Source organism: Macaca mulatta, chromosome 1 (genome assembly GCF_049350105.2).
Source record: "Macaca mulatta isolate MMU2019108-1 chromosome 1, T2T-MMU8v2.0, whole genome shotgun sequence".
Lineage (NCBI taxonomy): Eukaryota > Metazoa > Chordata > Mammalia > Primates > Cercopithecidae > Macaca > Macaca mulatta.
Window position 1 is genome coordinate 2,234,100 of NC_133406.1, and position 13,910 is coordinate 2,248,009.

General features: G+C 52.7%; 1 protein-coding gene across 1 annotated transcript in view; it reads left to right on the forward strand.

Moving 5' to 3' along the window:
* LOC100428043 (kinesin-like protein KIF28P) overlaps positions 1-13,910 on the forward strand; it is a 70,204-nt gene that overhangs the window by 34,607 nt on the left and 21,687 nt on the right. The window contains 4 exon segments of the mRNA XM_077997610.1: positions 3,315-3,426; positions 5,862-5,929; positions 8,149-8,232; positions 11,061-11,192. Coding sequence (XP_077853736.1) covers positions 3,315-3,426; positions 5,862-5,929; positions 8,149-8,232; positions 11,061-11,192 — 396 coding nt within the window.

Consider the following 13,910-nt stretch of genomic DNA (forward strand, 5'->3'; position numbering starts at 1 on the left):
TGTATGATGTAAGGTAGGCATGCTTTTCATCCTTTTTCCTTATAGATTACCAATCTTTCCAGTTCCATGTGTTGAGTAGTCCCTCCTTCCCCCAATGATCGTCTATGCTACCTCTGTCATATCAAAGCTCGATATACGCTTTTCACTTTTTTTTTTTTTTTTGAGACAGAGTCTTGCTCTGTCACCCAGACTGGAGTGCAATGGTGTGAACTCCACTCACTACAACCTCTGCCTTCCAAGCTCAAGCGACATTCCTGCCTCAGCCTTCTGAGTAGCTGGGATTACAGCGCACACCACCATGCCCAGCTAATTTTTGTAGCTTTTGTAGAGATGGGGTTTCACCACGTTGCCTAGGTTGGTCTCGAACTCCTGAGCTCAAGTGATTCTCCCTCCTCGGCCTGCCAAAGTGCTGGGATTACAGGTGTGAGCCACTGTGCCCGGCCAATGTAGACTTAACTCTGTTTCTTGGCTCTTAAATCTGTGGTCAAAGTCTAAATGTAATAAATCCTCCTGGATAATACAAGAATCTTCATCCTACATGTGACAGTTACATATTTTTTTCTTTGTTATGTATTTCAATTCTTCCTTCACCCCAAAAGACATTGTCACTATTTTACACAGTGTTCATTCACGTTTATCTTTTAAAAATGTTCTCATTCTTATACCTCAGAGCTGCTCTCTTAGGTCAGTTTCCTTCTGGTTGAAGTGTATTATTTAGGGTTTCCTCTAGTGATGATCTGCTGGTGGCAGTCTGTTTTTGTTAGGTTGAAATATCTTTATTTTTACCTCATTCTTTTATTTTTTTTGAGACAGGGTCTCACTCTGTCACCCAAGCTGGAGTGCAGTGGCACAATCACAGCTCACTCCAGCCTCCACACCCCCAGGCTCAAGCAATCCTCCCACCTCAGCCTCCCAGGTAGTTGGAACCACAGGCACATTCCACCACATCCAGATAATTTTTATATTTTTTTGTAGAGACAGGGTTTCTCCATGGTGCCCAGGCTGGTCTCGAACTCCTAAGCTCAAGCTATGCTCCCACCTTGGTCTCCCAGAGTGCTGGGATTACAAATGTGAGCCACTGCACCCAGCCACCTCATTCTTAAAAAGACATTTTTGCTGGGTATGGAATTTTAGATGGGTAGTATTTTCTTTCTGCACAGAAAGCATTTTCCTATTGTCAACCAGTTATCTAACTGCTTTTTCTTGAAGACAATCTGTCTTTTCTCCCCTAGCTGCTTTTAAGCTTTTCTCTTTATTTTTAGTGTTCTCCAGCTTCACTATGTTGTTGCATCTGAGTGTAAACCTATTTCTTTTCCTCCTCTTTGGAATCCCTTGGGGCCCTCATGACTTTATGGAGTAGTGATTTTTTTTTTTTTTGAGACAGAGTCTGCCCAGGCTGGAATGCAATGGCACAATCTTGGCTCACTGCAACCTCCGCCTCCTGGGTTCAAAGGATTCTCCTGCCTCAGCCTCCTGAGTAGCTGGGACTATCGGTGTGCACCACCACACCCAGCTAATTTTTTTGTATTTTTAGTAGAGATGGGGTTTCACCATGTGGGCCAGGCTGGTCTCGAACTCCTGACCTCGTGATCTGCCCACTTTGGCCTCCCAAAGTGCTGGGATTACAGATGTGAGCCACAGCATCCAGCCAGAGTAGTGATTTTCATCAGTTCTGGGAAATCCTCAGCCACTATCTCTCACCTATCACCTCCCTTTTTTTTTTTTTGAGACGGAGTTTTGCTCTTGTCGCCTACGCTGGAGTGCAGTGGCGTGATCTCAGCTCACTGCAACCTCCACCTCCCTGGTTCAAGCAATTCTCCACCCTCAGCCTCTGGAGTAGCTGGGATTACAGGCATCTGCCACCACACCCGGCTATTTTCTGTATTTTTAGTAGAGATGGGGTTTCACCATGTTGGCCAGGCTGGTCTCGAACTCCTGACCTACGGTGATCCGCCCGCCTCGGCCTCCCAAAGTGTTGAGATTACAGGCGTGAGCCACCGCACCTGGCCTTAAGTGGTTCTTTTCATTGTATTTCAGACTGAAAAAACGTAAAGTCTGCAACATAAAATGCCATTCCCTACAATGATGTTTTACAATAAAATATCTATCTCCTCTTCCAGCTTTAGCTCCCATTTCTTCCTCGCTTCTAGGACTTCAGTTAGACTACTTGGGGGATCTAACTCTGTCCTCTGTGGCTCCTAAACTCCCTCTCTTGTTTCTCATCTGTGTCACTGGGCTGCAATCGGAATAATTTATTCAGAACTATTCAGTTCACTAATTCCAACTAGGCAGTGTCTAATTTGCTGTTAAACTTATCCATCATGTTTTTAATTATTATATTTCTTCCTTCCTAAAAAAAAATCATTTTGTTTCTTTTCCAAATCTGCTAGATGAATTTTATAGGTTTCCATTTGTGGTTGTAATTTTTTTCTTTTTCTTTTTACTTTTTTTTTTTTTTTTTTTTGAGACAATCTGTTACCCAGGCAGTGGTGCCATCTCTGCTCACCTCAACCTCCACCTCCTGGTTTCAAGCAGTTCTCCTGCCTCAGCCTTCCGACTAGCTGGGATTACAGGTGCCCCCAACACACCTGGCTAATGTTTGTATTTTTAATATAGACAGGGTTTCGCGTGTTGGCCAGGCTGGTCTTGAACTCCTGACCACAAGTGATCTGCCCACCTCGGCCTCCCAAAGTACTGGGATTACAGGATTATAGGCTGAGCCACCGTGCCCGGCCGGTTTGTGGTTATAATTTCTCACAGGCGGGATCTCCCTGCATGCTTCCCCACTCTCTTCAGTGCCGACACTGCTTTCTTTGTGGCCACTGGAGCAGGGCAGGTGCTTCTCATTCACTCCTATCCTGAGGCTATAGTCAGATGAGGTCCTAACTTTATGGGATCTTAAGGCAGCATGAGAGAGGCAAGAAAAGGCCCTAAAACTACCCTGCACACCTATCTGCACACTGCCAGGCCTGGCACCTCCTTCCTTGAACTGCAGCTCCTCCTCTGCACACAAACTTACAGTAACCTGCAGGTTCTTCGGGTTTTCCTCGCAGCTTTGGGTGGTTTGTTCCTCAGACCTGGGCCTCCTCCTCTAGGTTATGGCTTCTCCAGGGCTGATTTTGGAGGAGTCAGGCCGGTGTTTAGCTAGATTACTCCAGCACTGACGACAGAAGGCATCTCCACTATTGGATATAGTCATCAGGCTTATGGGGCCAAAGAGGGGATTTGAGAGCTGTGTCCGACGTATCCCAAAGGAAGGCGGATTTCTTCTTGAGGCATTCTTTTTCTCTGTCTTGCATTTCTTTTTCTTCCAGTGCTCTGGCTGATGCTGCCGTGGGGAAGAAGGTCTTACACGTTCCATACAGAGATTCTGTTTTGACCAAACTGCTCCAGTCAGCTCTGGGCGGGAACAGCAGAACCGCTCTGGTAAAATACCTTTCTTACAACGTTTTACACTGATTCTGCTATTGTAGTTGTTATTGTTGTTGCTGTTGGGATTAAAATTATTCCCAACACACCTGTAATATAATACAGTACTTCGCATTGACCTAGCCTAGCAATTTTTTAAAATTTTTTAGACGGAGTCTCACTGTGTCAACCAGGCTGGAGTGCCGTGCAAGCTCGGCTCACTGTAAGCTCCACCTCCTGGGTTCAAGTGATTTTCCTTCCTCAGCCTCCCGAGTAGCCGGAGCTACAGGCATGCACCATCGCACCTGGCTTTTTTTTTTTTTTTTTTTTTTTAATTTTTAGTAGAGACGGGTTTTGAACTCATCTCTACTAACGAGTTGATGTTAGTAGAGACGAGTTGTTGGCCAGGCTTGAACTCCTGATCTCAGGTGATCTGCCTTTCTCGACCTCTCAAAGTTCTGGGGTTACAGGCATGAGCCACTGCACCTGGCCTTGTTTTGTTTCCCCCTCAGGACTAACAAATGATGACCTACCATTATCTCGTAACTTCTGGTCCTCTAGTACAATGTCCAATGTTTCTATATTACTAATTTTTAAATTTATTCTTTTCTGTAGTTTAAGTTCTCTACAAGGAATACACGCTACTTTTATTATCAGGAAAAAAACTAGTACAATTAAAAAAAACAACTAGCAATGTCATGTTATTCTAAGTTAGCAGAGTCGTTCCCCGGCAAGGCTGGAAATCAGTGTGACTGTGTTTCTTCAGCCTGGAGAGTAGCTGCACCCGTGTTATCTCAGCAAAGGCTCTAGAATCTCATTATCGAATGTTCGCCAAGTGGGCACAGCGTGGAATGTGTTAAAATCAGGACTCTGCTCTTCAGCTTCAGCTGCAGGGAGGGACAAAATGTGGTGAACTCTGCCCCCAGCCCAGTGCTGGCCTCCACTCTGCTGCCTGCTTAGGAGAGAAATGCTCCCTGTCGGGACCAGTTACATGCATTTCTCTCCAAAATCCACAGTAAAACACACCCTTACTCTTGATCACTTAATCCTGTTTTCAATACTTCATTTTAAAGTTTTTCTGGTTGTCAGTTACCTGTAGGTCTCAATGGGACATCCCCCCAAAAACCTGGGACACAAGAAGGCACGTAAGATGCTCTCTGAACGTTAACCTACAAGATTCAACCTAGCGGGTCTCAGCAGATGTGTGCAAAGCCACTGAGACCCGCAGCACGACGCCCGGACCTGCGAGACTTGACAGGGGCTGCCTGATGGCAGTGCAGTGCTTTGACAAAGGAGCGTGCTCGGGAGAGGCCGTGGGTGGCATCCTTCATCTCGGGAACCTGCAAGCTTTGACAAAGGAGCGTGCTCGGGAGAGGCCGTGGGTGGCATCCTTCATCTCAAGAAGCAAAAAGAACAGAGGACCTGCAAGGTCAACAGCCAAGCTCTCCGGTCTCTATGGCGCCAATCCCAGTTTTAGCACGAGTGTCTCACAGCCTTAATTTTTAGTGGTGATAATAAAAATCCACCTGAAAATATTGCCATGATGATTAAATGAGACGACATAAACGAACAAGCTTTATAGCTGTGAAGTTAGACAAACGTAGATAATCACTTCCCGGGCTCCCAGTACTCTGGGTCACGGGCCTCCCGGCCCACAGAGGATGTGCTGCTACATAGCAGCTGCCACAGCCACCCTCAGCCACCCTCCACAGCCACCCTCAGTGATCTGCCCACCCAATCATCACAAAGTTTGCTTCTGATTTGAAAACTTTTCTGAATTCTGGAACAATCAATCCAAAGTCAAGGCCGGGCACAATGGCTCATACCTCTAATCCCAGCACTTTGGGAGACCGAGGTGGGCATATCCCTTGAGCCCAGGAGTTCAATGCCAGCCTGGGCAACATAGGGAGATCCTGTCTGTACAAAGAACACAAAAATTAGCTGAGTGTGGTGGTGCATGTCTGTAGTCCCAGCTACTCTGGAGGCTGAGGCAGGAGGACCACCTGAGCCCAAGAAGTCGAGGCTGTGAACCATGATTGCTCCACCATACTCCAGCCAGGGTGACAGAGTGAGTCCCTGTCTCAAAAAAATATAAGTATAAATAAAGTCAACAGCCAGACTTGAAACCATACAAGTGGCTGTCAGGAAATGAGCAAGGTCTCTAAGGCTAACATTCAACCGTCACTCAAGCCCCTGAGGGGGTCCACAGAGGACTCAGTCCTGAGGGCGGCCAGTCCCGCGACTGGCAGCACAGGTATGAGTTAGGCAGGGGTAGGTTCGAGCCCCAGCTTAGCAAGTGGCCTCAGGCATTCCTCTAAGCCTCCATTTCTAAACTGTAAAATTGGAACAATATCACAAATTACAAGATGCCAAACTGTTCTGTGAATATGAGCTGCTTTAGTAACAATAAATTCCTCTATTAGTAACAAAGTCTGAACGGGATGTTTTTACAGATTGCCGCCGTAAGTCCAGCTGACATCTGCTACAAGGAAACTTTATCAACACTAAGATACGCGGAAAGGTACGTCTGAATATTTATCATCCATGGTGGTTCTACGTTCTAAATCTAGCAAAGTCTTAGTGCTCTTAGACTGCAGGGGTTGGCACTGGGAAGGGGGTCCGGGAGGAGAAGGAAACGATGTGAGAGAGAGGAATGAAAGGAACTAAAACACGAGGGGAAAGAATGGAGACCTGGAGCCTCGGGGCAGGGCTGTGTCGCTGGGTCCTGGATGGGAGCAGAGCTGGGGGCTCAGGGATGGGGGCGGCGCGGATGCCAGTCCTGACGTGATTGGCCTGATCTGTCCCTGTGTTTTCCTGCCGAATAGCACGGCTGTTTCACAGCTTTCTCCTTCGGTTGCACAGGGCACCGGTAGAGAATGGTGCCAGGCAGGGGATTTTTGTGCTAATGACAAATGAAGATGAGCTCTGTGAGCGACAGCTTCTTGGTCAGAGCCACTCGCGGGGCCGCCCTGCAGCCCCTGCGCAGACCAGCTCTCCACACTGTCAGTTACCGTACTTCCCAGGGCCCACACCGCACACTGCAGTCTGGAGGTGGCCTGATGGCCACAGGAGTCACCGGGCCGGGGGGCGGCTGTCACTGCCAGGTTCCTTCCCACCCACCTGGCTGGGAGACAGGCCCACTCGGTCAGCACTACGGGAGGCTGCCCCTCGGCCTCTGCAGCTCCTTCCAAGCCTGCTCTCCTGAACCTTCTAAGATAGAGAGGCGTGGGGAGAGGGGAGTCTGTGGCCACGGTAGGACCCTCCCCACATGCTGCCCTGCTCCTCCTCAGGCGAAGGCCAGCCTTGGGAATCCACCAGAACAGCTCCCCACCGAGTCTGGGCAGGAGCTTGGGACTGTCAGACCCGGTTCTGGGCAGCTGGAGTTGGCACATGAGGTGAAACTGACTTGCCAGCCCTGATATGTCATTCGCCAGGTCTATGGGCTTAGAGGTCAGAGTCTGGCCCTAGCAGCTGTGACCATGGGCAAGAAATAGAACCTCTCCCCCATCCCGTTACCCTGAGCCAGCATTCCTCATTCTCAGCACTGGGGAGAGCTCTGACCGCGGGAGGTAGGTGTGAACTGTGCCCAGCACTGGGGAGAGCTCTGACCGCGGGAGGTAGGTGTGAACTGTGCCCAGCACTGGGGAGAGCTCTGACCGCGGGAGGTAGGTGTGAACCGTGCCCAGCAGAGTTCTGCCTGGTGTGTGAGGGAGGGTGGGGAACTGTGGTCACAATGATGCCACCCAGGAAATGCCTCCCCTTCCGGTCTTTTCTCTGGCCCTCTTCTCAGCACAGGAGCACTTGCATGTTGGTGACAAACGTCTTCCTTCTCATTCTTCACTGCACAGCCTCAGTATTGTCACACCATGAGGCATTTTCCTCCAGCATCTGACACAAGCTCAGGTTTTATTTTTATTTTCTGAGATAGGGTGTCACCCTGTCACCCAGCCTGGGGTACAGCGGCACATGGCATCCTCAACCGATCCTCCCTCCTCGGCCTCCCAAAGTGCTAGATTACAGGTGTGAGCCGCCGCGCCCAGTGCAAGCTCGGAGCTTTAGATCGAATTTTGCCTTAAGCGGTATCCAGAACGTTTGTTTTCTCCCTGCTTATCAGGTGCAAATCTGTGGCTCCCAGTCTGTACAGGAGGGACCATGTGATACAGGGGAGAGAGAAAATGGTGCCCACAGCCCGTGGGACTTGTAAACTCTGATTCCATCTCCCCTGTGTGAAATGAAAGGGGTACAGTTACCAGATTTAACAAATAAAAATACAAGGTGCTTAGTTACATTGAAATTTTGGAGAACAAGGAATGTTTTACTGTATATCCCATGCAGTATTTGGGGATATCTGTTTTCTCTGACAACATTGGAAGGAGCGACCTGGAGCACCTCCGAGGCGCCTCCCAGCCTGGCGCATGCGCAGAGCAGTCCCAGCAGCCTCCAGGCCAGGAGTTATTTCAGCAGCAACAGGGATTGGGCAGGTTCTTAGGTTAACCAAGTCAGCCCAATTGGCTGAGTGTGTTCAGGTCCCAGGACATGTCAGGGGCCGAGGCCTGGCCTGGCTGAGCTGCTCGTGTTTATTTGGACTGTGCAGATGATTCAATCACTTTGGTCTTAATAGTTGAATGGAACCAGACCCGGTGTGGAATCTCAAGTCACCTGGGGCAGGGGGCCTGGGGGTGCTGCTGCTCCGGCAAGGGGCTCCAGGCCTAAGAGTGTGTCCATCTTTGCACATGAAAGGGCTAAAAAGATCCGGAACAAAGCAGTGGTCAACACCTGGACACTGATGAGAGAGTCAAGGGCGGAGAACAGCAAGCTGCTGCCCAGATGTAGACACTCCATAATGTCAGGTAAACCGAGTCAGGGGCCGATGCCCTGAGCAATGGGGGGGTCTGAGCTGGGCTAAGCCTGGGGCCAGGGGTGGAGGGAGCACCTGGATTCGAATCTGAGGGAGTGGTTAGGGCACAGTGGGGGGCACCGTGGGGGGTACTGGGGCTTTGTCCAGGATATTGTGATTCCATCCTTTAAAAAAAAACTGAGATAAATGTAGACTCATTTGCAGTTGTGAGAAATAGCCCTGAATTTTAAGATGGTCATCTTACTCTCATTTTTATTGACATTTTATTTGGTATTTGAGACAGGGTCCGCTCTGTCACCCGGGCTCGAGTGCAGAGGTGTGATCACTTAGGACAGCCTTACATCTCCTGGGCTCAAACAATCCTCCTGCCTCGGCTTTGCAAAGTGCTAGGGTTACAGGCGTGAGCCACCGCGACCAGCCTCATTTTTATTTTGAGGTCATTGTTTCTCCCAGGATGTTTTCCCTTACCGGATTTGGACAGTGGCCACCTGATGTCTGCCCGCTGAGGGCTTCCTGCGGCGAGATGACGCCGGAAGCCCATTGAGGGTTGGCCACCTCCTCCAAGACGGAGTTCCATCCTGGCTGTGCATCACAGCCGCCTGGTGACAGGGCTCCCCCCAACCTCATAAACCGGAATCCCAGGCAGCGGTCAGCCCTAAATCCCCCAACCTCATAAACCAGAACCCGGGCAGCCGTTAGCACTAAAGTGTCCCAGGTGATTCCAACACGCACAGTTATCCAGAGCCCCCATGATAGGTGAAGGCCTTCGATTGCAGTTTGGCAGCATAAAGATATATATCGTTTTATGCTTATTAATGATTTAAAATGAGATGGACAAAAAGGTAAAACTACTGGGTGAAATTGGCATGAGCGTCCGGCATCAAAGCAGCAATATCGAATGGGCTCCCTCCCTCCTGGGGGCCCTCGGGTGGTGGCGGGACCTCCTGTACCCCTTGCCCTACCGGTCATGCCAGGCTACCCAAAGGACGTGTGGCTCAGACAGAGGGTGGGCCAGCCCCGAGCCCCACCTGGCCCTTCCCAGGCACACGACCGGACTCGCTGAGGCTTCAACCTCAACAAAGCGCTCCCTAAATCAGAATCAGCGCACACGTGTGTGTGGCTGGCCTGGGCCTGGCTCTGCCTGTCGCAAATCTCTGTACCATCAAAACCTGACATGCCAGATGTGGACCTACACGTAACCCGTAACCCCCACTGCTCTCCAGCACAGACACGGACTACGTGGAAAACAGTGTAATCCTATGAATCTTCCCGAATCCCCCCACCCCATGGGAGTTCCCCGTAGCAAGAAATCATGTGAAACGCCCTCACAAGCCCGAGCAAGTACAAAAATAAGAGAGCACTGAACTCCTGCCTCCCCATTAAAGGACCTTCTTGCCCTAACGTCTTACGAATTAGGAGGATAATTAGTCCTCTTTGTAGGACTTACCAAAAGATCTCGTCTTCACGCATAAGCGTGGTGCATTCCTGCTGCTGCCGGGATCCCGGGCTTTGAGAAACGAGCGGAGACTCCCTGGTTATCCCGCGCCTCCCTTCGGCACTGCAGACCCCCTGCTTAAAAAGCCTCCCTCCTTCCAGAGCCTTCAGCCTGTCTCCGGGCAGAGCCGCAGCTGGGGACTCCTGCTGATCAGGTGACCTGGGCACACCTGCTGGAGCAGGCCCAGGTGAGCTTCACTCCTGGCACCTGCGGAGGCTGAGTGAGCCCAGGGCAGGGGGCCAGGCCCAATTGTGTCGAGGCTTTTTCGGTGCATGTGTAACGTGTGACTGGTAATGATGCTACTGGCAGAGCTAGGGAGAGAACATCACGTTGAGCATGCAAGCGAGGGAAGCAGGGTGGCCTCGGTGCCTGGCGGGGCGTGAGGCCAGGTATCGATCCTGGCATTTGCTGATATCACACCCTAAATGGGCTATGATGTGAATTTCGGCCTCCCCTCGCCACCCTGGCTTCCACCCACCCCACTCCCTGTGGCCACAAGGCCCTGGGAAAATCCCGAAGTCGAGAATCAGACCTGGAGTACTTGGGGACTGGAGCTGGGGATTCAGGAAGCTCACGCTGCCTAACCACGGCCTCAGGGCCTGGGGGTGGAGCAGGGTGGGGTCTGTGGCATCAGGAAGCCGGACGGTTAGAGCCGTGCTGAGTCACGTTCTGTGTAAGTGGTGGCTGGGACTCTCAGCATCAACGGTCAAGTAGGGTCACATGGAGGAATACGGGATTTGGGGTTCTGCATATACAGTAAAATTGGAAGGATTTTTGCTCTGTTTACTCCTTGTCAGAGAGGATTGCAAGATGTAAAAGTCTTCCTCATGCCTGCATAATCATCCCCGTTTTGTTTACTGTTAAATCCCTGCCCACCATCCATCCATCCTTGTGTGGACGAACGACATGTGCTCAGGTTCCCAGGCGAGGGTTCGTGCCATACCCCACTTTTTGCCATCAACATCTGATTCTCAACCAGCCAGCAGCACTTCGGGAGAATGAGAGGCTGCATGGAGACCTGGGGGAGGGGCTGCCCAGGCGGGGGAGCAGACAGCTGGGGAGAGCAGCGGGGAGAACGGCTTCTTGGAACTGTCCCATCCAGATGTACTCGGACTCCTGACGGCTGGCCCGCCTGAGACTCCACCCCGCCATCAGCACTGCCCCAGCCCCTCTGAGCTTTCCTCCCTCCCCAGGCGGGCTGACCAGGTGGATGGAGACGGGAAAGAAGCGTTGCCCTCCCGGGTGAGCGGGTGCGGACTGGCGATGCCCACCCTCTCCACTTCTCCTGCAGGAGCGGCAGATGGTGACCTTCCCTCACCTTCTTAATGCCAACGAGGACCCACAGCTCACCGGGGTCCTCAAGTATTTCATTCAACCTGGTACTCCGCCGGCCCCCTGTCCCTGCCCTGCCCTGCCCTCTCCCCACCCCACCCTCCCCCTGCCCTCCCCTGCACCAACCCTGCCCTGCCCCTGCCCCTGCCCTCCCCCTGCCCCCACCCTACCTTTTCCCCACCCTGCCCTCCCCCTGCCTCCACCCTGCCTTCTCCCCACCCTGCCCTCCCCCTGTCCCCTCCCTGCTCATGCTTCTTGCCCCACAGGCATGTTTCTTTTCTTTCTTGTTTTTTAAATATTTTTCATTTTGGTAAAATATACATAAAGTTCACCATTTTAACCATTTTAAGAGTACAGTTCAGTGGCATTAAGTACATTCATATTGTGTGACCGTCACCACCATCCATCTGCAGTACATTTTCATCTTCCCAGACGGAAACTCTGTACCCATGAAACGCGAGCTACGCCTCCCCCTCCAGCCCCGGGAGCCAGTGTCCCACCTTCTGTCTGTGCGTTTGACGATGGGGGCCTCAGATAACCCCTCCCCCTCCAGCCCAGCAGCCACTGTCCCACCTTCTCTCTGTGCGTTTGACGATGGGGGCCTCAGATAACCCCTCCCCCTCCAGACCCGGGAGTGTGTCCCACCTTCTGTCTGTGTGGATTTGAAGATGGGGAGACCTCGACCTTTTCATCTTTCTCTGACTGCTTTATGACCTCAGGAGAATGTCCTCAAGGTGCATCCATGTAGCATGTGTTGAGAATTTCCTTCTTCTTGTTGAAGGCTGAAAAGCATTCTCTCCGATGTATACAGCACGTTTTATTTATCTATTATCCTGGCATGGTTCTTGTTACATTTTTGTTTAGCGGTTTCTAAGGAGGGCATCAGCCCTTAAGCTGTCTTCCTGACCTAAATGAACAGGCTGGAACACAGCGCCCAGAACCTCAAGAGCCCCTGGCTTCCCCTCCCCGGCTGTGCACCCCAGGACGGCCGCGAGGGCTCCGTGCACCCCAGGACGGCCGCGAGGGCTCTGCACCCCCAGGACGGCCGCGAGGGCTCTGCACCCCCAGGACGGCCGCGAGGGCTCCGTGCACCCCAGGACGGCCGCGAGGGCTCCGTGCACCCCAGGACGGCCGCGAGGGCTCCGTTCACCCCAGGACGGCCGCGAGGGCTCCGTGCACCCCAGGACGGCCGCGAGGGCTCTGCACCCCCAGGACGGCCGCGAGGGCTCCGTGCACCCCAGGACGGCCGCGAGGGCTCCGTGCACCCCAGGACGGCCGCGAGGGCTCCGTTCACCCCAGGACGGCCGCGAGGGCTCCGTGCACCCCAGGACGGCCGCGAGGGCTCTGCACCCCCAGGACGGCCGCGAGGGCTCCGTGCACCCCAGGACGGCCGCGAGGGCTCCGTGCACCCCAGGACGGCCGCAAGGGCTCTGCACCCCCAGGACGGCCGCGAGGGCTCTGCACCCCCAGGACGGCCGCGAGGGCTCCGTGCACCCCAGGACGGCCGCGAGGGCTCCGTGCACCCCAGGACGGCCGCGAGGGCTCCGTGCACCCCAGGACGGCCGCGAGGGCTCTGCACCCCCAGGATGGCCGCGAGGGCTCCGTGCACCCCAGGATGGCCGCGAGGGCTCCGTGCACCCCCAGGATGGCCGCGAGGGCTCCGTGCAAGATGGCCATGGGGGATGTGGGGGTGTGGAGGGTGACGTGTCTGCACTCCTTGGGGTCAGTCACTACACAGAAACGGAGCTTCAAACACCAGAACCTCTCCTATGGCCAGTATTCAGTGGGTCTCCTAAGGCTCAGGCCTAACGGTTTCTTCTTCCAGAATGCTCATGAAGAAGGTGGAATTTTTAAAGTTAGCAACTCCCCCCCACTGCCCCACTACACACACACATTCCCCCCCACACACACACATTCCCCCCCACACACACATTCCACATACACACACACACACACACAAGGCGGAAAGAAAAGTATGTCCAAGTACCACGATGATTGCAAATCCCAATTGCAGAAATCCCTTCAGTGCCATCCCGCTGTGGAGAAAGTGTCACGTCCAACACATCAGACATGTTAACTTCTTAGGGTCAAATTCTGAAAGTGTCTGATTTATTTTAAAAATAAATTATATCTTGATTCTTTTCAGGTTCATGTGACGCCGGTCGGGCTGCCTCAAATGCCATCACGATTCAAGGTTTGGGGTGAGTTTCCATGCATCAGTGTCCTCGTCCAGCATGAGAGAACTGTGACCCCTCCATCTAGACAGCTGCAAAGCCACAGTCTGCAGGACCAGCAGGGCCACTTCCCAGGTCTCCCCGGGCCACCCACTCCAGGGCTGGTCTGAGAAAGCTGAGGGCAGGGCTTTCGTCCGCTGGCTGAAATCCAGGGTGCAGTGCTGGTTTGCTTCCTGGGCTCCAACCCTGGGAGAAAAGGGAAAGCTGGTTTCTAGGTTCTGTGTAATAATTCTTCACAAACAGATGTAAGTAGAGCTGGCCAGGGAACGAAGGGAGCTGAACGAACACGCCCACCAGGGGTGGCCCAAACATAAGCGCATCCTTGGATCTCTCCTGGTGCTTGGAGCCCTCACCCACTGGACTACAGAAAGCCCAGACTGCGGAGTGACCCCAAGGGCTCCCTCACAAGGCCCCTGCAGGAGCCCTGGGAACCCCATGACGGGCCTCCCGCAGTCAAGTGCTGTCCCCAGCTCTGTGGCTACCCTGCCTGGGAGGCCGCTGCTGGAGGGTCCTCCTCCTGCTTCCAGCTCCCCTCCCTGTCGGGAAACCCATGGGCCTTCGTGGCGGGAGGGGTGCTGACCCA